The sequence below is a fragment of the Ornithodoros turicata genome, chromosome 1, assembly GCF_037126465.1.
Source record: "Ornithodoros turicata isolate Travis chromosome 1, ASM3712646v1, whole genome shotgun sequence".
Taxonomy (NCBI): Eukaryota; Metazoa; Arthropoda; class Arachnida; order Ixodida; family Argasidae; genus Ornithodoros; species Ornithodoros turicata.
In genome coordinates, this window is record NC_088201.1 from 67,873,458 (window position 1) to 67,894,964 (window position 21,507).

At 47.5% G+C, this 21,507-nt stretch overlaps 1 protein-coding gene across 1 annotated transcript in view; it reads left to right on the plus strand.

Moving 5' to 3' along the window:
• Positions 1 to 13,918, plus strand: part of LOC135366151 (luciferin 4-monooxygenase-like) — a 33,889-nt gene extending 19,971 nt beyond the window's left edge. Inside the window, exons 8-11 of the mRNA XM_064598844.1 lie at positions 1,330 to 1,430; positions 3,142 to 3,286; positions 13,088 to 13,342; positions 13,422 to 13,918. Of these exons, the coding sequence (XP_064454914.1) occupies positions 1,330 to 1,430; positions 3,142 to 3,286; positions 13,088 to 13,342; positions 13,422 to 13,546 (626 nt within the window). The 3' untranslated portion in view covers positions 13,547 to 13,918. The remainder of the gene's footprint in view (positions 1 to 1,329; positions 1,431 to 3,141; positions 3,287 to 13,087; positions 13,343 to 13,421) is intronic.
• Positions 13,919 to 21,507: the final 7,589 nt, after the last annotated feature.

The following is a 21,507-nucleotide window of genomic DNA, read 5'->3' on the forward strand; positions in this document are numbered from 1 at the left end:
ACAGCAACGCACTGGGTTTTCTGTGCTGCCGCCGCCGTCGAGGGTCGATATCGGTCAGGGTTTTGAAATACGCGTACGGGAAACATCCCAACGAAGGCTACTGAACTGTTCCCGCATATTTTCCGTGTTTGCCAGTTCTGCGGGACTACCAAAATCCCTGAGCAAGAGGGAACTGTGCACCCCTCTCCCTCTCCTGTACCACCATCATCTTTCTCCTCCCTCTTTCGCGCTTCCTTTTTCCCGGTGCTGCCAGTTCAAAGCAGGCTGACCGTACCTCCTTCCCTAAACCTCGCTCTCCTCCGTACCCCTGATACGGTTATCACTGCTGATTTGAGGAGAGAGCGGGACGTATGCCTTTTGTGTGACACTGCACTCTTAAAACAGAACTTCCGCCTACAGAAGGCTCCTAGCCAACCATCATCCCGAATGACATTGTTCTCTCACCTGATTTCTCTTTTCTCTTCTCCGGAGTTCTCTCCCGTCGCAAACGGTGACGCCTTTTTGTGACACTTATGCAGTTGTGTTAAATGTCACAGAAATGCGTGCGCCCCGCGCTTTCCACAAATCAAGGTACGATTCAATGCAGTGGTTGTCCTTCAGCGTACTATGCGGCGAAGTTCTGGTTTAAGAGTGTAACATACATGAAAGGCGTCACAAAAAGGCATACGCCTTCCAATTTCAGCGAATGGGGATAGGACAATGTTCATCCCGAATAACATCCTTCTCTCCGAATGTTTCCGAATGACATCGTTCAATGACATCACTTTGAACGAGGGAGACACGCCTCTTTGCTATACTTGTGCAGTTACGTTAATTGTCATATAAAGACATGCGCTACGTGCTTTCCACAAATCAGGAATAAATAATGGTGTGATTCTTTGCAGTGTCTGGCCTTCGCCGTGTTATGTGGTGAAGTACTGCTTTCACCACCACCTCCATCCGTTTTCAGATGTGTGGGCGTTGTATGCACTACCATCGCAGTGAACATCGTCCAGTTTACTAAAACTCGCTTTTGTTTCGATAAGTGCATGATAACCATCTCTTTTATCTGCGGGAGACGGCTTTGACGATAAAAGCGCTAAAAGAGACCAATACAGACACACACAACATAGAGTGCTCTATGTTGTGTTGTCTGTGTTCGTCTTTAGCGCTTTTATCGTCAAGGAAATGTACCAACAAGCCCAAATGGATGTTTTAGGGACACGGTTGTACTACCTTTTGTTTTTAGAGTAACCACGAAGAATCGCTGTTCGTAGCAAGTCGTGACAAGACATCGCTCCATCCGTATGGTCTGCACTAAAAGGTCAATGACTACACTTTTTATTGCAGTGTACGGTATGACGGAAGTGTCGGGCGCGTTGACGGCAACTCCCCGGGGAAGATGCGAGTACAGTAACGTGGGAAAGCCTGCTCCCATGACTGAAATCAAGGTGTGCTCCACTTATTCTGTTCTGCGTACAGTCACACCCTAAAAACAGAACTTCACCGTTCAACACTCACATAGACAACCAGAATTCAGAACGGTATCGTCCTCCCTGCCGATTTGTTAAAAGAGAGGATTTAGAGGTAGCAAGCGAGCTGGTGGTATAGATCCATAACTTAAAAACCCGAGATAAAAGGGCGTGCACCTGCGCTCTCTTCCCAAATCAGAAGTGCCAACGCTGGCATTCTGTGCCGTGACTGACCATGAGCGTTGCAGCGATCTCGGACCCGAGTGGTGGGGTGTTGGAGGAAACCAGGCGAGGGTCTATATTCAGTAACATAGCACGTTGATTACATGGCTGTCTACGGAGGATGAGAGACATACGGGCAGACAGCTCTTGGAGCATCGCTCTTTTAACCAGGCATTCTGGAAACTGATGTCACTCTCAAAGGAACATGGATGGACACCTCGAATACATATTTCTCTCTCCCAGCTCCTTCTGGCGTGTTGTGACGTCAGATCATCCGAGCACTTTTATTGGCTGCCGGAAATAGTCTGCTATGGCAAGGGAGCAAGACGACACGTCGACTGAACACCAGCTCCCGCGGCTAAGTGGTTAGCGTGCTGGCCACGTCACGGGACTGGGAGGTACCCGGGTTCGAATCCCGGTGCCGGGTGTGCTATCTGGGGTTTTACCTGGGCTTTCCTCAGACGCTTTCAGACATATGTCGGCACAATTCCCTTAGAAGTCGGCCCAGGACGCACATTCCCCCAGGGCGTCAGTCATGACGTTGCCCACCTCTGTGAGCAGAACACGGCAAGCCCTTTCACCAGCACCACCACCACCGTCGACTGAACTGAAAGAAAATAGAAAGAAAGAAAAGAAGGTGCTCACTCTTGGGTGGAAGACATGACGTCGCCAACTGGCATCCGAGGGAAGCACCTTTGCTGACCCGCGGGATTGAACACTCTTAAAAATGAACTTCACCACATAGCACGCTCTTAGTCAACCATCATCTCGAGTGATATCATTATCTGCCCTGATTTGTAGAAAACGGGAGGCGTACGCCTTTTCTGTGACACTTATGCTGTTCATAATTGTCACAAAAAAGGCGTACGCCTCCCGTTTTTGACAAATCAGGGCACACAACGATATCATTCGAGATTGTGGTTGGCAAGGAGCGTGCTATGCGGTGGAGTTCATTTTTAAGAGTGAAGGCTCGATTGCGCACTGGGGGGGTTGCACGCGGCACTCGTACTCTTTCTTTGTGCAAATATGTATGCCTGGGCTTGTAACGATAATTTCTGCACCTCCAGGCCTTTTTTTTTTTTTCGACCCCCCCCCCCCCCCCCATGCTTCGTTAAGCATTGTCTACAAAGTCCTCTCGTCAGGTCTTCTTCGTCCCTGGGGACACGTCTCACATGTTCCGCTGGCTGGCGAGAAGAATCGATGGTTTATCCCGCCGTTAGCTTCCTTTTCCCCAAAGATTAGGAACTTGGAACGTGGGAAAAGAAACTCGTGGTATGGCGAGTCGCAACAGCGTGTTGTGATGGTGAAGTTCTGCTTTTAGGGTGCACGTGGTTAGTCATTTCGGCAAGAGTGCAAAGTCAAACAGTGTGGTGACTTTCCTTAGGGCTTTCACCTTCAGACTATACATGTGTCAAATCTATAAGATGTACAATTTAGAAGCGAAGTCACCTGTTGCCTTGGTATGTAGGTAGTGGATGTTGTGAGCGGCATGAAGTTGGGGCCCCACGAGCAGGGTGAACTGCGTGTCAAGAGTCCAGGTTGTGTTCCAGGATACTTCAACAAGCCGGAAGCCACTGCTGGCATGTATGACTCGGAAGGGTTTCTCAAGACTGGTACCTGTTTCTTCATTCATTTATTCTTGCAAACGTGCGCCATATGGCAAGTTGATACCGAGACACCTAGACTGTGATATATTGTCGAAAAGGAATGAATTTTCCGTTCTGAGATGATTCCCAAAATCGGTCAGGATGCAGATTGCGATGTGGTCGTGCACCACGTTACTCCGTTAACCGCTCGGTCCCGAAGACTGAGAGACTTGTGCACTCGCCGACCTACAGTCGGTGGTTACTGACGGACAAATCAACACTCTAGCCAACCCACTATTCCCTCCACAATACTTAGTTCGACCCAGGGCGATCAGCACTCGTTAGAGCACGATGGTGTAATCGTCAAAGGAGTGACTCAGGGTACAACGATAACACTCCAACACAACGTTTTACTACAATCTTGCAAAATTAAAAAGAAACAACCGGTTTGAATGTTCCAACACAGAGATTAATTATAACCAAATAATACAAGGTGCAATACTCATTAAGAAAGCATTATCCATGTGGAAATGGCCTTAACACAGTTTCAACCGGTGACAGCGAATTTCAAAGTCTTAGCTATTTTGCACAGAAAGTCCGAATGTCCGTTGTCAGAATGGTGCTAGGATGAGTCGGGTCGCGCGGCGGGGGTTCTTGTCGGTCTGATGGTCTCTGCTGTTTCTTGCACGACGCACCCAAACAAAGGAACTCGCCGACGTCTCCCCTCGAGGACTGACGCTGCCGCACACGCTTGTTTCCAAACCACGACTGGCGTTTCTTGGTCTCGTTCCTGGTCTGGTCCACTGTTTGTTTGGCTTGTTCTGTACCTTTTCTCAAGTCCCGGGACGCAGGAATTCCAAACACACACGGTAGTGTCACTTCACACCCGCGACCACACGCCAGGGGTTCGCTGCCCTTCCCAATATTCGGTCCCCAGACATAAACACTAACTGTTTTTCGCAAGAAAAATGCCATTTTGACGTCTAGACAAATGATGTACACGATGTAAAAGAAAAATGCAGCTCTCGGCCACCGTACTTTTGGCTACATAATCCATGTTCGAAAAAGTTCCCGAAATGCGCCGGAATCACGGATTTGTGACACTGCCCCCTTTTCAAGAATGCTGACGGGTTAACATTTCAAACATTACAATAGACGAGATTCCGACGGTATAATAACACAAGCGTTCGATTGAACAACTTGGGACGTCAAAAACCGAACATAACGAACACATGAGCACAACTTGAACAAGAAAATGGAGTACCATTTCGATCGGCTGTGCATACAGCGCACGCTTTACTTATTCCACTATAGGCACATGCCTACGATTGGCACTGAGGAATGCTACGAATAAGTAGCTTACAATGAATTATAATAAAAACGTTACGTGGGTATGTAAACAGATTACAGTTAACACGCCATGCATAACTCCTGCACATCAACATCATGAATCCAGTGGCTTTAGTGTCGGTGCCGACTACATCTTTGCCCTTGGTGCCCTCCACTTTGAAATGATACTCTTGCACAGCTAGTGTCCAACGGAGCACTCGAGTATTCGTGTACTTCGCACTGTCAAGGTATCTAAGCGGCTGATGATCCGTTTGAATAACAAACTGGGTCCCATACAGAAATATGTGGAAATGTCTGATTGCCCAGACAATAGCGAGGCACTCTTTCTCAATGGTTGAGTACGCTCGCTTTCGGTCTAATAGCTTTCTACTGGCATACCCTACTGGGTGAAGATCATCGGAACCCCGTTGAAGTAGAACTCCTCCTAAGCCTGTGTCAGAGCCGTCTGCTCGAAGAATGAACGGCTTCGTGAAATCGGGCAACTGCAAAATTGGTACCTCAGCAAGAGGCGCTTTGAGCGTACAGAACGACCGTTCTTACTCTTCTCCCCATTTTACGTGGGTTTTCTCTCGTTTCTTGGTCAGGTCTGACAGTGGCGCAGCAATCGACGAATAGTTAGGGATGAATTCTCGATAGTAGCCAGTCAGTCCTAAAAACGACCGGACCTGTGTGTTCGTCTTCGGGCTCAGTGCATTCTTGATTTTTTCCAATGTAGCTGAGATGGGGCTTTGTTTCCAGTGACCAATCTTGTGTCCCAAGAATGACAACTCAGTGAACCCAATTTCGCACTTTTTGGGTCGTACCGTTAGCCCTGCTTCCCTTATCTTCCTGAAAACGTCGTTCAGGGTCTGAACGTGTTCTTACCACGTATCAGTCGCGATGAGTACATCATCGTAGTAATGTTATACATTGGGGATTCCCTGCAGCACTTCTCGCATGAGTTTTGCAAATACCGCCTGACGCTGTCTTCAAGCCGAACGGGATGTACCTGAACTGATACAGGCCACTTGGTGTCGAAAATGCGGTTTTTGGTTTTTATTCCTGATTGAGAGAAATCTGCCAATATCCCTTGGCAAGGTCGAGTTTAATTAAATATACGCGAGAGCCAACCTCTGCAATTAGGAAATCCGACCTGGGAATGGGCTCTGCGTCTGCACCGAGGGTGTCGTTGAGTCTTCGGCAATCAATGCACACCCTGTTTGATCCGTCGGATATCTTTACGATCAGAAGGAGAGAATGGTAGGGAGAGTTGGACTTTTCAACAATACCAGCTGAAGCATTCCCTCCAACTCCCTCTCAACCTCACCTCCTACGGGAATGGAAGGGGATATAGTTTCACGTGCACCGGAGAGTCATTTGCCGTCTGTAAGTTGCATTCCACCAAATTAGTGGAGCCGGGCAAGTCGGAAAATATTTCTTGATACGCCGCCGTCAGGTTTCGCACGTCACTTCTCTGCTGGGTGATTAACTCCTCACCGACGATTACATCTCGGCAACCTTCTCTCGTTTCTCCTAACGTATTAGGAACTTCCACGTCGACATCCACGTGGTCTTCGCATCCACCCTCGCAGCCACTGACGCCAACAGTGCGTTTACTTGTGTCGCTGGTTCTCTTTGTTCATATTTCTTCAGTATGTTTGCATGAAACAGCTTCCTTTTGTGTCCGAGGTCGATAACATAGTCAGCTTCTCCTTTCTTTTCCATTATTTTGAAAGGCCCTTTCCACTGCATCAATAATTTATTTCCCCCCGTCGGAAGTAACAGTAGGGCTTCGTCTCTAACCTGGAGCTGTCGGTCTCTGCTTCTCGTGTCATAATACTTCTTGTATCGCTGCGATGCGTTCTCCAGCTCCTCGTGGGCGATTTGACACGTTTCTTCGAGCTTGTTACGCAGATCCAATACGTGCTGATTCGTCGTCTTCACCTCTTCATCAATCTGTGCTCCAGCCTCCACCCCACAGCTGTTTCAAAATCGCCAACGGCCCCTTGATCTTTCGGCCGTACAAAAGCTCCAATAGGGAAAATCCCAGGCTTGCCTGTGGCACCGCACCTTCCTGTATGCAAATAAAAGGGGTGACAAATAGCGGTCCCAGTCCCGTGGGCACTCACGGCACATTCGCTTCAGCATCTTCTTCAGTGTTCCATTGAACTTCTCTACCAGTTCATTGGCCATCGGGTGATATGGCGTTGTGGTAAGCTGTCGAACCGATAGCAGCCGACTGATCTCCCTCATCAGGTCCGAAGTGAAGTTGGACCCTCTGTCGCTGAGTATTTCATCTGGCAACCCGACCCGGGAAAAGATGTTCAGTAGAGCTTCGGCTACTCTTTCGGTTTCAATGCTTGGCAAGGCAACGGCTTCCCGAAATCTGGTTGCATAGTTGACGAGAGTAAGTATGTAGCGATTGCCCTCTTCGGATGGTGGTTTTATCGGTCCGACGATATCAATGGCCACTCTTTTGGAGGGAATGTCGATGATAGGCATTTTCCCTAGTGGCAAAGTTCGCGTCCTGCCCTTGTCACTGGTTCTCTGGCAAATGACGCACGTCAGGACAAACTTTTTCACGTCTGACTGTAGTCCTGGCCAGAAAATTCTGTCATAATTCTCTCGACCGTACGCTTTGCCCCTTGATGTCCGGCCATCATTCTATTGTGTGCCAACTCCAAGACCGTAAGCCTGAATTTTCGAGGTACAATTAGCTGAATTGTTGTCACCCCACTAAACGATTTGTACTTCCGGTGAAGCAAATCGTTTTCCTCAAAAAATAGGTAGCTGTCCTGACGCCGGTTCTTGTTTTGGAATTGTTTTCCGATGGAAGCAAAAAACTTTTGCAAAGTCGGATCGTCCTTTTGCTATTTACCGAATTCTTCGGTCACTATGCCCCCGCTTAGGAGTCGACTTCTCAACTGCCGGAAATCTTCCCTCTGCTTTCTGGACTGTTGTCGCGTAGTTACCGCAAGTATCTTATGACGGACTTCTGGCTTGCCATCTCCCACACTCGGTGTATTCCCTTCTAATTCTGAAACGTCTTGCCCCTTTGAACCAGTGTCTTCTCCATTGTTGGGTTCTGTTTCCCAGTTTGGGTCTTGTTCATCAACGCGTCGCACGCCGTGCACATTCCCAAGAACATCAAATAAAGAATCCTCCATGCGTCCTGCCTCAAGCTCCCCCGTGTAGTACGGTGACTGAATGTGAACGGAGGCAACAGGTAACATTCTGACCTTGCCGATCAAGTAGAAACACAGTCATCGTCCTTCCCGTCAGCTGCTCGGACGTAATCAGTGCTAGGATAGCAGAAGGATAGGAGGATAATGGGGCCCAGGCTCAAAATGGGTAGCAGTTGTGACGAACACAAAACTGTTCTGTTCCAAACTAACCCAGTGCCCGGGGTCAAGTACGGTCACTAGGGTCGAGGATGCATAGAACAGATGGGACAAGTATGTGTATACTATGCTCCTTTTGGGTGTCCAGCGACCCTGAAGAAAGCTACCACATGTGACCCGGGTTTCTTTTTTTTTTTTTTTTTTACATCAGTTTGAAGTCAAAAAGTAGGCGTGGAAGAGGGGGACAGAGGAAGAAGGAAACGGGAAAAACCGCAACTCCACCACGTGGGCGTTGGAAAAATCGGGGTTCATCCGATAAATCCGATTTTTTGCAAAAAAAAAAAAAAACACCCGAGAGAGTTTATCGGAGAAATCCGAAAAGTCGGAAGCCTAGGTATAAAGTATGTAGCCATGCGACAACTACATGGACCTCCGCCTGGCGACTTCGGCAGCGCGGAACTACAGAACAAAGAATGTGGCTAAGCCACATCTATAAGCGGCTCCTTCATGTTTGCTTGCTTGTTTCTGCTTGTTCTCCTGTTGTTGTTTTCTTTCTTTCTTTGATGTCGTCCTGACAGTCCTGCTCGTCGTGCTCACCGGAGAAGCCCAAGCTACTGACACAAAGAGGTCAACGACTCGTCTTCAGACACTTGCTGGCTATCGACACCGCAGAAGACTACGCAAGATTACTGGGCCGCTACACTCTTAGAAATGAACTTCACCACATAGCACGCTCCTAGCCAACCATCATCCCGAATGACAACATTCTCGCCCCTGATTTGCTGAAAACGGGAGGAGGAGCCTATTTTGTGCCATTATGCACGGCACAAAATAGGCTCCTCCTCCCGTTTTCAACAAATCAGGGGCGAGAACGTTGTCATTCGGGATGATGGTTGGCTGGGAGAGTGCTATGTGGTGAAGTTCGTTTTTAAGAGTGTATTTGTCCGTCAACAACAACGGGAAATACGTGGCACTTAGCCCTGCACTCTAAAAACACAGCTTCACCACATAGCACGCTCTCCGCCAACCATGGCCACGAACGATAGGGTTATGACTTCTGATTTGAAGAGAGAGGAGGGCGTAGTACGCCTTTTTGTGTCAATTATCATATCGACACAAAAAGGCGTATGCACCCCTCTCTCCTCGTATCGGAAGTGATAATCCTATCATTCGCGGCAATGGTTGGCGCAGAGCGTGCTATGAGGTGAAGCTCTGTTTTTAGAGTGTGGGCTTAGACGTCGCTCAGTTTGTTTCTTTTTTACGAAAGGTGCCCTGGACATAATGTTATCTATGCTATAGTTACCCTCTCCAGCTATACTTTCAAAGGAGTTCAAATGTGCACGTGAACTGGAACGTGTGATCTACGGTGTTCACAACTCCCTTATATTATAGGGTCACTAAGGTACAGCCTTCCCGTACTCCATGGAGTCAGCAAGACAAGTGAAGCAGAGTTGACGAACATCATAGCGCGCAGCATATGTTCTCAGGATCTGTTTAGACATCCTGAGAACGACATACGACGCATACGACATACGACATAGACTAGCGCGGTTATTGCTGAAGCTCATGAGTTAAAGCGTCTCAATATCTCCTTAATACCGTCGAAATCCTCCGTGTACATTTTCGTCATGTGCGTCTCAACAATGAGTACTACCTTTCCTGGATACTTCCTCGCACACCCCTGTGGTCTGACATTGTGTGGTGAGTGGTTGCCTTGTACCATCTCCGAGCTGGTTTTCCTCGTGCAGTATGATGGAGCAGTTTTGGATCTAGCTTCCTATTTCGGCATGCCTAAGCAAAATATTATCCGAAAGTACTGCAGTGGTACGACGATTAACTCTACGGTGCCTTGATGCTGTTCGCACTTCGCCTAAGACGTTATTCAGAGACGGGTATGCCACTGCTCTCAGTGCATCGTCAGCCTTCTACGTCCCCCAGCATAGATACGTCAGTGTCAGCTTTCATCGTACATCGTCCACAGCGGCGGAGATACACGACATTGTCAAGGCTCTCGAACATCTTGCCCTCCGCAGAGGTGGATTTTTTTCCCCACTCAAAGGCTGAACTTGAAAGTATTTCAGGGCTTGGGCTGCGGTCTCCAAACTATGTGCTTCTGCAAACTGCGAGAACCATTCATCGTCGTGTATAGTGTTGGGTGGACATGATATCATCTGTTCCTAGACATTGCGGCATCGCACGCAAAGAGGCAGCAGATTCTGCAGCTCTTGCTGCCCACCCTGCGAGAATTTGCTGCGGATGAGTCGTTGAGGTACCGCCAGTCTGTGGCAGCGATATACGCGACTACACTCTTAAAAATGAGCGTCACCGCATAGCACGCTCCTATCCAACCATCATCTCGAATGATATCGCCTTTTGTGTGACTTATGCGGTTCATAATTGTCACAGAAAAGCCGTACGCCTCCCGTTCTCAACAAATCAGGGCAGATAACGATATCATTCGAGATGATGATTCGGTAGGAGCGTGCTATGCGGTGAAGTTCATTTTTAAGAGTGTACTTGGGGGCATGTGGATTTTTGTATCCCTCGTAGCTTAAGTAGACTGCATGCGTCCTTAATGTATCGACTTCGTCTGAATGTTGCTCACACGTCAATCAGGATGTGCAGGATGAGGAAATGTTGATCCCCGCATTGTTCCACCTGTGGCACACCAGCGGACGCTGATCACATCGTCCTACGCTCTGTTGCATATGAACGACCGAGATCTTCTTTACGGTCGGCTTTGCGTAAGATTACCACGCGCCCATTAAATCTGCAAGTTCTTCTAGGGCCCTGGAACAATCCAGCATCCCAACGCTTTGCGATAGACGCTCTGATACGATTTCTGACGGACACGGGCTGCGTTTCTCGACTTTGACTGCCTCTCGACGTTCCCTACATGTCACCCTGTGACTGTCTCTTTGACTGTGACTATCCCAGTATCCCAGCGGTGCGCGTGTTTCTGTGTGTACAGTGCTGGACAAAAGTTTACGGAACGCGCGAGCGGCGTACTTTCTCTGGACAGAGACACCCTAGCGGCGAGCGGAAGCGGGAGAGTTCAGTCGTTCAGAGGGATGGAAGAGTGCACTTGTGCCGACCCACCGTGGTAGTAGTGATAACTTTGTTTTGAAATGGTTTCGTTTTCGCTATACTGCACCAAGCGCGAGTTGCTATCGCGGGAAGGGAGTCTCCGCTATCGTAGAGATAACGGGGCCCTAATATAAATTGAGACGACAACGGGCTGCAGTGGGTTAGCTTTTTCCATCTATTTTCTTATTCGACAAAAACAGAAGAAAAAGCGTGTATCCTTGGGCACAAATAAAAAGAGAAAGTGGGATAGCACTCTTTGTTTTCAAAGAATGATATTACGCAGAGGTCATCGATAGGGCGCTGCTCCCCTATGCTCAGGACGGGCCGTTCCCATATGGGCGCTACCATTTCCAGTACGATAGCAGCTCCGCCTATCGAAGCAAAACTGCCCAACGCCTTCTCGACGACCTCGGCGTAATACAGCGGACATGGCCAGCGCAGAGCCCGGACTTACCGAACATTACAGAAAATGTCCAGGGAATCCTGAAGAACAGAATGAGCAAGAGACGGACACCTACAAGGAGCAAAGGTGCGCTCTGGGAATTTATAGAAGCAGAGTGGTCCCTATTACGTGAAGACGGGGACCTTGTCCGTCGGCTATACGCATCCCTGTCTGTGCACATGGCCTCCATTATTGCTGCGAAAGGGGGGGGGGGGCTACAACGTATTGAAAGAGCATCGTATCCCCCTATCTCTTTTTGTTTGTGCTCAAGTATACACGCTCTTCTTTTCTGTTTTTGTCGAATAAAAAAGAGACGAAAGAAGCTAGGCCACTGAAGCCCGTTGTCGTCTCAATTTATCTCAGCGCCCTGTTATTTCTACGATAGCGGAGACTTCCTTCCCGCGATAGCAACTCGCGCCCGGTGCAGTAGAGCGAAAGCGAAACTATTTCAAAAGCAAAGTTACCACTACTACCAAAGTGCGTCGCCACAAGCGCACTCTTCCATCCCTCTGAACGAGTGAACTCGGCCGCTTCCGCTCGCCGCTAGGGTGTTTCTGCCGAGAGAAAATACGCCGCTCGCGTGTTCCGTAAACTTTATCCAGCACTGTACTGCCTGCAGACCCAGCAAATGAATGCGGAGTAGCAGGTTCTCGTGGTTGCGTCCAACCCCTCCATCTTTGATTTCTCCGCGTATTTTAACTCTATACCCCCGCCCAATCCCTCAACTCTGCATTGCCATGTTCACTGTCTTCACATGCGCAACGCAACAGCAATGAAGCGCATTCAGATTTTCTCGCAAAGCCTGTGTCTCAAGTTCCTTGACTTTCTGTGCTCATGTGACAATGTAACACATCTGTAGCCAGTGGAAATCTTCGCATTCTCATGACAGCGGTACAAGTTTTTATAATTCTGCAAAAACTCAAAACATTTCGTTTAACTACTAACAACGTGCTGAAGCGTATGCTACATAGCTTGTGTCGTTGCGCTGTTGCAGTAAAAGTGTTTTATGTTGTACACTAAATGATAAGTTAGACGAGTTTGGCCCATAGAACTTTGCTCAGTCGCGGCTGGCCACCAGCAGTCGCCTGTCGCCAGTCGTCAAATAATTCTAATGCCCAGTTCCCACTTGGCGACGCCACACGCGTCATCACGGCGCGAGTGGTGACGTCGGCGGACGTCTGGAGAGGGCATGTTTTTCGTGTCCTCGCTACAGAGAGCTTGCTGCTATGTCCCGAGGTTGACGACACTCTTCGGGATACTTCCTCGATCCGCTCTCATTTTAGTGTCTTCTGTGAATCTTTCAAGTAGTGAGCGCGCATTTCCCCTCATTTCGACGCTTCTGCAGCTCATTAGGTTTAACTTTATAATTGTCTTAATGGCACAAGTGCCGAGGAATCAAAGTAATGCGCAAAAAACTGCCGCAACACCGGCGAAAACCAGCAGACGAAAAATAAGGAGGCGTGGTTTGGGCATGTCACCTCATTAGCCAAGAGAACATCGGTCTCGCGAGTCGCGAGCTTTCGCGAACGCCGCGGAATGCCGCGGATAAGATTCGTCTCTCCTCTCCTGTCCCCACATGGGTATAGGTAACATCATTGGATTCCTCTATACTGTAAGTGATATGTGCAGGTGACGTTGGTTACTACGACGAACACGGTACCTTTTACATTGTCGATCGCATCAAGGAACTCATTAAGTGCATGGACCAACAAGTAGCACCAGCAGAGTTGGAAGACCTGCTTCTTCAGCACAGGGCTGTCAAAGAGGCAGCAGTGGCTGGTATTCCACATAAGGATTTTGGTGAGGCCCCCAGGGCTTTCATTATACTGCATTCTGGAGCTAAAGAAGACGCAGTGAAAGGCGAGCTGCTGCGTCTTATCGCAGGTAAGGTTTAGGACACCAATGTTCAATGCATGTACGCTATGCAGATGTTGAGTGCAAATATTGCGTGCTGTCATTCCAGAAAACCTGGCTCCTCACAAGCGCTTGCATGGTGGAATTGAATTCGTAGAGAACATACCGAAGTCAGACACGGGCAAGAACCTGAGAAGAGCTCTTCGTGATGCCTACATACAGAGCATAAACTAGAAGACGTTCAAGAATATCGCGATGCTTTTCTCTTTAAAATTAGATTTCAGTTGCCTTCTCATGTCCGATTTGCAGAATATATACATATACTGTACATTTTACACGAGATGACGATTTAATATCGTCTCAGATATATTTCGTCACGCAAAGTCGGGTCACGATATGTCGATCGTTGTACGCAGAAATGACAAACTTTTGAGGTAGAACTGGTTGGATGACTGCTCAGACACGCTATCTGAGTATTTGTAAGAGTAGAACAAGGTACGGAACCAAGTCGTCTGCATCTACTCCGGCTCACTCGAGGTGTGAAAGAGCAAGGCTATGTAGCAGTGTCGTTGCAGCAATAAAATTACACTAATAAACAGTAGTAAAGCACAGTGGAAGTGTGAGACTCTAAATACCAATGCAGCTAAAAGACCATGCATGCATTAAGAGGTCCGGAACGTACGCGTACCGGACGATTCACCCTGTCTTATACCGTCACCGTTTTGGTATTAGCGTTTGGAATGTATTTGAATAGTCTTTGGCAGTGATGGCCAGTAGTTAACTGCATGTAGTTAAACTACTGGTTAAACTACTTGATTGTAGTTAAAAAGTAGTTAACTACTTGCAGAAATGTAGTGGCAACTACTAGGTAAACTACTATTTTAAGTATAGTTATTATAAGTTATAGTTAACTACAGTAGTTAGGTTACCGAAGGCGCCAACTACTTCCGATTTTGCCGCAAGCTTTACGGCACGATTGGGCTTCCGATTGATTGATTGATTATTTAAAAGAAAACCAGGGAGAAATTGAACTTGTCTCCTGACTAGTTCTGCTACTCCCAAAACAAACAAACAAACAACACAAAACAAACAAAAGTACATTCCCCTTCCCCAACAATTAGTGTGTTAGTACACTTGGTGCAAGTGATAAATATCAATCAATCAATCACTTTATTTTTCAAATATCACTAGAACATGCAGAGAAACAGATACCTTGAGCTAGTTGTTTGATGAGAAAGGAGGTGCAGAGCAATTGTGTCGTGCATGTGTACTAAATCTTCACTTTTAATGCCTGTCTAATGAAGCCTCATTTGCTGTGAAATAATTCGGCAACTTAGTTTATCGCGTAGCCACAGAAAGAATCCCGCCGCAAGCTTTGTATTTGACGATCGTAGCAATGCTTGAGGCAAAGTTTATTATTGCTTGTGATTCATATTTAGGTGCCGAAGAACACTACAAGAGATTAGTGTTGGTGGACAACGTTAAGTAGTTATAGATGTAGTTAACTATATTGCAGTAGTTAAAAAAGTAGTTTTAACTACTCGCCCGAAAAGTAGTTGAACTACTAGTTAAACTACTCAATCACAAAGTAGTTACCAGTTATAGTTAAACTACTGTAGAAGTAGTTAGTGGCCATCACTGGTCTTTGGTCGTATGTTGGTTTGCATCTCGTCGCGTGCATTGGTTTGCGTGGTTGGTGTAACCCTAAACTTGTATTCGCGATGAAGCCTTGAAAAGCAAGTGAAGATAACATCACAGGAACAGTTGGCTTGACTCTGTAGAGGAAGCCGGGCGAGACGTCAGCATGGGTCACAGGGGTCTTCTAGCCATAGGTCTTCTTCTACAATGGCTGGATTGCAACTTCCTGTCAAAATGACGTAAGGGAAGTTTCAAAGTTACGTGGATTTACGCTTCCGGTCCGAGGTACAACTGGCTGGAGTCACATAGCGTCTGCGTGTTTTCAAAATGGGCGGACGTTCAGTGCTTAAAGGGGCCGTAAACAGGCCACCAAACATTTTTGAAATAATGATACCCCATGAAAGAACACAGCTCATAATACCCAAATATACATTTCGTTCGGCTCATGCCAGCTCGTTGACCCGTATAACTGCTTTCAAAGATGAGTAACCAGCGAGCCTCTCTCCACAACGCATACGTCACATGGCTACGTAGCGTTTTGCCTTCCAATCGGGGGGCCGAGCTGCGCACATGACGTTTCAAATTACCAGCCAATAAACATACTTCGTTATCAGCTGTGAGTCGGAGCGCTCAGTTTGTTTGTGTGAAACGACGTTTTGCGTTCCGTGGTTCCGAAATTCAACGTCATGACATCTTCAACATCTCCGGCTGGCGCAAACGTCAACAGCTGGGCTGCTATCACATGACGCGATTCGAACCCGGGTTCCTCCCAGTCACGACGTGACATGGCCAGCACGCTATCCACTGTACCACGCGAGCTCGTGACGTGATGCCGCGTGGCTCAAACCAAAGCACTGCACCCCAGTTGTCGGAACCATTCGAAGATGACGAAGTCTCAGTTTGAGGCTCTAACTGTTTAGACTTCAAATAGAAGAGGATTCACGTTCATCTAGTCCAATTCCGCATTTGAAATAAAATCGTACATGGAACACTCAATCGTAATTGGTGGGGAAAGCGCTACGTCAAAATGACGCAAAGTTAGAGCGTGGGGCGGAGCTAAAATGCGAAAGAGTGCAGTGAATATTTCATCCGTATGCAAGTGCCTTTTGTTTTTGAGCGTTAGTAATTGCAAGGAGTTTTCACGGCCTAAGTTCCAATAATATAACACAAAGAAATGTGCACCTTTTGTACCTGTTTACGGCCCCTTTAACGGCACTAATTCTGTGCAAAAAGGAAAAATGTATCGCGGCCCTGGTATTCTGCGGCTTAGAAAAATGTCATCAGCGTAAAAGAAAACTAAACTAGGCGGTGTAGGCACTTGTCACCATATGCCGTGCTGTGTACTTACCATGTTGAATTGTGCGTAACTGTGATAATATATAAGCTCATAATGTGAAAAGAATTTCATTAAAGTCACGACTTCATCTCAAACTAAGAGGAAACTACTACATGTCCCCAGGGTGCAAAAGATTGCTGCGTCAAATACTGCCTGTAGATTTCGGTGTATCATATCTGAAATGTTGCTTGTTATCTTTGTTTACGTCGAATTAGACGCGTTCTAACGGAACATTTCGCACAGCAAAAGGTCGCGATTTCAACGCGTAAAGAAAAGTGCGTGTGAAATATTAGTTAAAGTATAACGTACTTGTTTGGGGGGCAGGCGTTCCCAGGCGACCTAATCTCGGTAGTCCTTTCAGCCGAAGTTTATAAACTACTGCTTTGCTCGAAATGAGCGAACTAAAATTTCGGACCGGAAGTTCGAAGTCCCAGCATGCGCAGCGCCACCCATCCGCTACTCATCCAACGGAGCCACACTTTAGTTACGACAAGACGTCTCTGCTGTCATCGATCCACGGGCAACTGGTGATTTGTTTATTTATGAAAGTGCCACTACGGTCTAAATCTCGTGTCTCAGGATCCTATATTAATCCTGATTTATACTATTGCAATCTGCGTGTCGCCGATTGTATTCTGCCAAAATATTTTTAAATGCGATAGCATTTATGAGCAATCTCATTGCTTTTTGTTGAGGCAGGATATATAGCCCCGTAAGACCTGCACTCATTGACTGCTGCTTGGATATCACGTGTGTTGTGATAACGCCGAAATGTTCCCAAGCGATAACAAACGTGACCATGAAACGTGGAAAAACCAGTCCTCCTCAGGTAACCGAGGATGCGGCTGTAGAGTATGTACCACTGCGCCAATCTACAACGTTGCAAGCTCATTGGCCCAGACTGTGTGCGTGCTCCGATTGGTCGACAACGTTTTGAAATCACATTTTGTACGCGCGCATGCGTGTGCAGCGTCCCGGCGGCCGTTTCAGCATAGTTTCGAAATAGCTCGCATCGGTCGGCACGGCGTCCGTCCTCTTGTGTTCTGTGTTTCGGTGATGTCAATCGGCAGAACAGTTTGTGATTCTACGCGTGTTGTGCTGTTCCTGGACACGACTATTATCCCACGTACAGTCTATCAACTACGGAACTGGGATGCTTCGTGGGCTGGTGCGGTTGGAGCGTGAAGAACGCGTTCGAGCGCCGTCGGATTTTGAGGCCTGACAACAAAGACAGGATTACGATTACGTGCCAGACAAGCGCCTTTTCCGCTCTGCAAACAACGAAAGAAGATGCTCATCATTAAATCGGCCGGCAAGGCGTCCTCTTGTGTTCCGTGTTTCGGTGATGTCAATCGGCAGAACAGTTTGTAGAAGTGTTCGCTGGTTTATTCATGCGTCGATGTGATTCAACATGTGTTGTACTGTTCCTGGGCACGACTATTATCCGACGAACAGCCTATCAACTCCGGAACTGGAATGCTTCGTGCGTTGGAGCGGTTGGAGAGTGAAGAACAAGCGCGGGCCCCGTCGGATTTCGAGAGCTGTGTTCGTTTTGCTTCAAGTTCGAACTTAGTTACAGTGCGTCAGCAACGGACTTTGTATTCACAGTGCATCCACGTATCAGATCTTTGAATCAGTGCTTTGTGTCAAATAAATATTTCTGTTAGCCAAAAGAAGCTTCAGTTATTTTGAATATCGGGTAACGGTGGTAGGCGTGAAATCCGGTAGAAATCGATGGTAGCCAGAACCGGTCGAAAGGTCAGCCAAAGTTAAGGCTCCTGATTAGCCGACTGGCATTGCATAATTTCTACAACGTTGCACTCTCATTGGTCGTGTGCCCAGTGTTGTGTGAATTATCTCAAACTATGGGCGCTATGGGGAGCTGTTGGAGCCTGGAAAAACTCCCTCGCGGTGGCGAGGGATCGTTGACGGAACGAGGGAGCGTAGTGACGTGGAGGGTGGAGGAGAGAAGCCGTTAAAGGAGGTAAGAGCTCCTATATGCATGTATTTAGTTAGGGGTTTAATAGATGTAATATTGTTCTTCTACGCTTCGTAATTCTATTTACAATTTATTGTTCAATTCTTCTAATTCATAACTTGTGCAGCGTTAATAAAAAACGCACTCTCTTTCGTATATGGGCGAGTAGACTCCCCCCACCGCCGTCCAGATACCTATGTCCATCGTTACGTCATCTGAAGGATTGTAGCACCCAATCAGACGCCAACGCGGAGGTACACATAACGTTCTGCTTTACCCTCTTCAAGATGAACTTCACTACATGGCACGCCCCTAGCCAACCATCATCCCGAATAACAGCGTTCTCGTCTCTGATTTGTTGAAAACGGGAGGCGTAACCCACCCTGTAGCCGTGCATAATAGATACATAATAGGCTCCGCCTCTCGTTATCAACAAATCATGGGCGAGAACGCTGTCATTCGGGAAGATGGTTGGCTAGGAGCGTGCTATGTGCTGAAGATACACACCTATCAAATTCACCTATACAAAAGGTGTCACAGACAACACGTTAAAATCGCCGTTAGGAGCCGACTCGGCGGGCTCGCTTGGTACAGTTCTTAGCTCCTTTAAATGCGGCAGTGCCAGCAGCACGAAGCAGAGAGAAAAGGAAAAGACAAGACGAAGCTGAAGGTGTGGTACATTCACAACAGTAGCATTGCACAGAGCAGACGGAGGACAGTACAGAGCTCAAACACTGCAGAGGCAAATAAACATATTTGCTTTCCGTTAACTTGTACGCTGCTGTGTTCCTTGGGGGAGCGGCTGTTGGTCAGACAGGTCGGCTTGTGATTTTGAGGTGGAATTTCTCATATGTATTCATGCGCGGATATGAAGCCGCCATGAGAGAGTCCGCGCTTTCAGATGAAACACTGTCGACGTCCCGACGCCACGCACGCCGTCGCAAGCAGTTGTCGGCGGAGGAACCTCTCTAGTTGAAGCGTAAGTGTGTCTGTGTACGAGTGAGACTTCAGACCAACGCAAAGTTTGTCCGTAATGCGACAACCTAAGCGGCCTATGCCAGACGGGTGCAAGACGCAGACAATAGCGGGCTATGTGGCGCACCAGCACATCTGAACTCTAGGAGATTGTGCTTACCAGCAAATAAATTAGCGGTCCTCCCCTTCCCTCCATCCCACTGCCCTCTCTCCTGAGCAACATGTTGCAGCCTATAGGCAGGCAGATCGCTCGTCTGCCCAACGTTACCCCTCAAGAGTGTCTCACCAAAAACGACAAACACACCAACTTCACCTTCTATGTCCACACTCTTAAAAATGAACTTCACCACATAGCACGCTCATGCTCATTATGCACGGCACAGAATAGGCTCCGCCTCTCGTTTTCAACAAATCGTGGGTGAGAACGTTGTCATTCGGAATGATGGTTGGCTAGGAGCGTGCTATGTGGTGAAGTTCATTTCTAAGCGTGCAGGAGGACACCCTGTCGACATACACACACACACATAAAGACCACCTCCCGTGGCATAGTGGTTAGGATGATCGCTTTCCACGACGAGACTCGGAGGTCAGGGGGGCCGCGTGCTAGACAGAAGAAGAAAATTTACTGCAGAAATCGCTGTGCAGATTGTCATTGAAATGCGATAGCATTTAAGGCTACGGTTCCACTCCTTGGCAAAAAACGGCCTTCTCTGACAAATTGCATCGCTTCTATATACCTGAGAACATTAATTTTGGTACGGTTGGAAAGCTGCGTCCTTAATCTAGGGCGCTGTAACGTCCAATTTTTGACAGGTCGCATAACAGCCATGCTACAGAGCGAGAAACACGACCACAAATGCGATTTTTGCACTTGCATTTAGAGAGTTTATGTGAAAACAAACAGAGATATGACAGTGTTTCTGTTTGCAGTGTGTTCTCCAATGCTATGCGGGAGGTGCACCAACATCATAATTTTGGCAGGCGGCGTTACTAATTGACAATAGCTCCTTACAAAACGTGAAGAATAGTATATTTCACATTCTCAGTGCGAGTCGTCCTGCTGCCCGCACACGGCCAAGCTATGCGTTGGCGAAGCGGGAGCCTTCCGAGAACGAATCCAGAAAAATCCATCGCAATCGGAACATTCCTGAGGAAGTTGTTGGGTATTTCGCAGACCAATATCAAAGACCTGTTGAAAAAGTCGAAATGGAAACTAGCGCCACCTCTTGTAGAGACATGGACCCGCTCCGGCGAGGTAGTAGACGGCTTTTGCGGCAGGCGGCACTGATTAAAAAAAAAGATTAGTTTGTAAGCTATGCACTCTTAAAAATAAACTTCACCACATAGCATGCTCCTAGCCAAACATCATTCCGAATGATATCGTTATCTGCCCTGATTTGTTGAAAACAGGAGGCGTACGCCTTTTTGTGACAATTATGAACAGCATAAGTGTCACAAAAAAGGTGTACGCCTCCCGTTTTCGACAAATCAGGGCAGACAACGACATCATTCGAAATTATGTTTGGCTAGGAGCATGTTATGTGGTGAAGTTCATTTTTAAGAGTGTGCTTTGAGCTTTCTTTTGCTCTTTGATAACGTAAATCGTATTGAATTATGTGAGCTGATGGTGCCAGTGGTACACGGGGAGCCTGACCGACGACCAATCACTATCATTACTATTAGTGTCAGCTGATTGAGCTGAAAAGCACTGAAAAGCGTGACCTGTCGTGGCTGGAGTTGGCGCATTTGCATGTGCGTTGCTGCTGACAGTGTCACGTTGACGTTTGGCGTGTATTTCATCGTGTGAGCTTACGATCTCGATCTGGAGCATGGTTTTTTGGCTGCATCCCCGGATGGTTCAGTTGGAAGTGATGAGATCGTGGAAGTCAAGTGTCCTATATCAAAAAAGGACCTATCACCCGAAGAAGCAGCAAAAGCAATAAACCCTGTGAAGTTCCAAAGCCAGGCAGCATTGTATCAAGGGCACGACTATGACAGCTGCACATCACAAGGCGTGACTTTTGTGACTTCATCGTGTACTCAAAGCAAGTTATTCACGTTGAGAGCATATTGAGGGACGACAACTTCTGGGCAAAGAAGATGAGGCCTGCCCTTGTGCTATTCTACAAGGAGTGTATGCTGCCAGAAATTGTAGACCCAGGGGAAACAAGGAGCATGCCACCGAGGGAGCCTGAGTGCATCATGACTGCCATCCAGAATCATAAGGAGAACCACAACAGAAAGCTGCAGAAGAAGTGCACAAGGAAA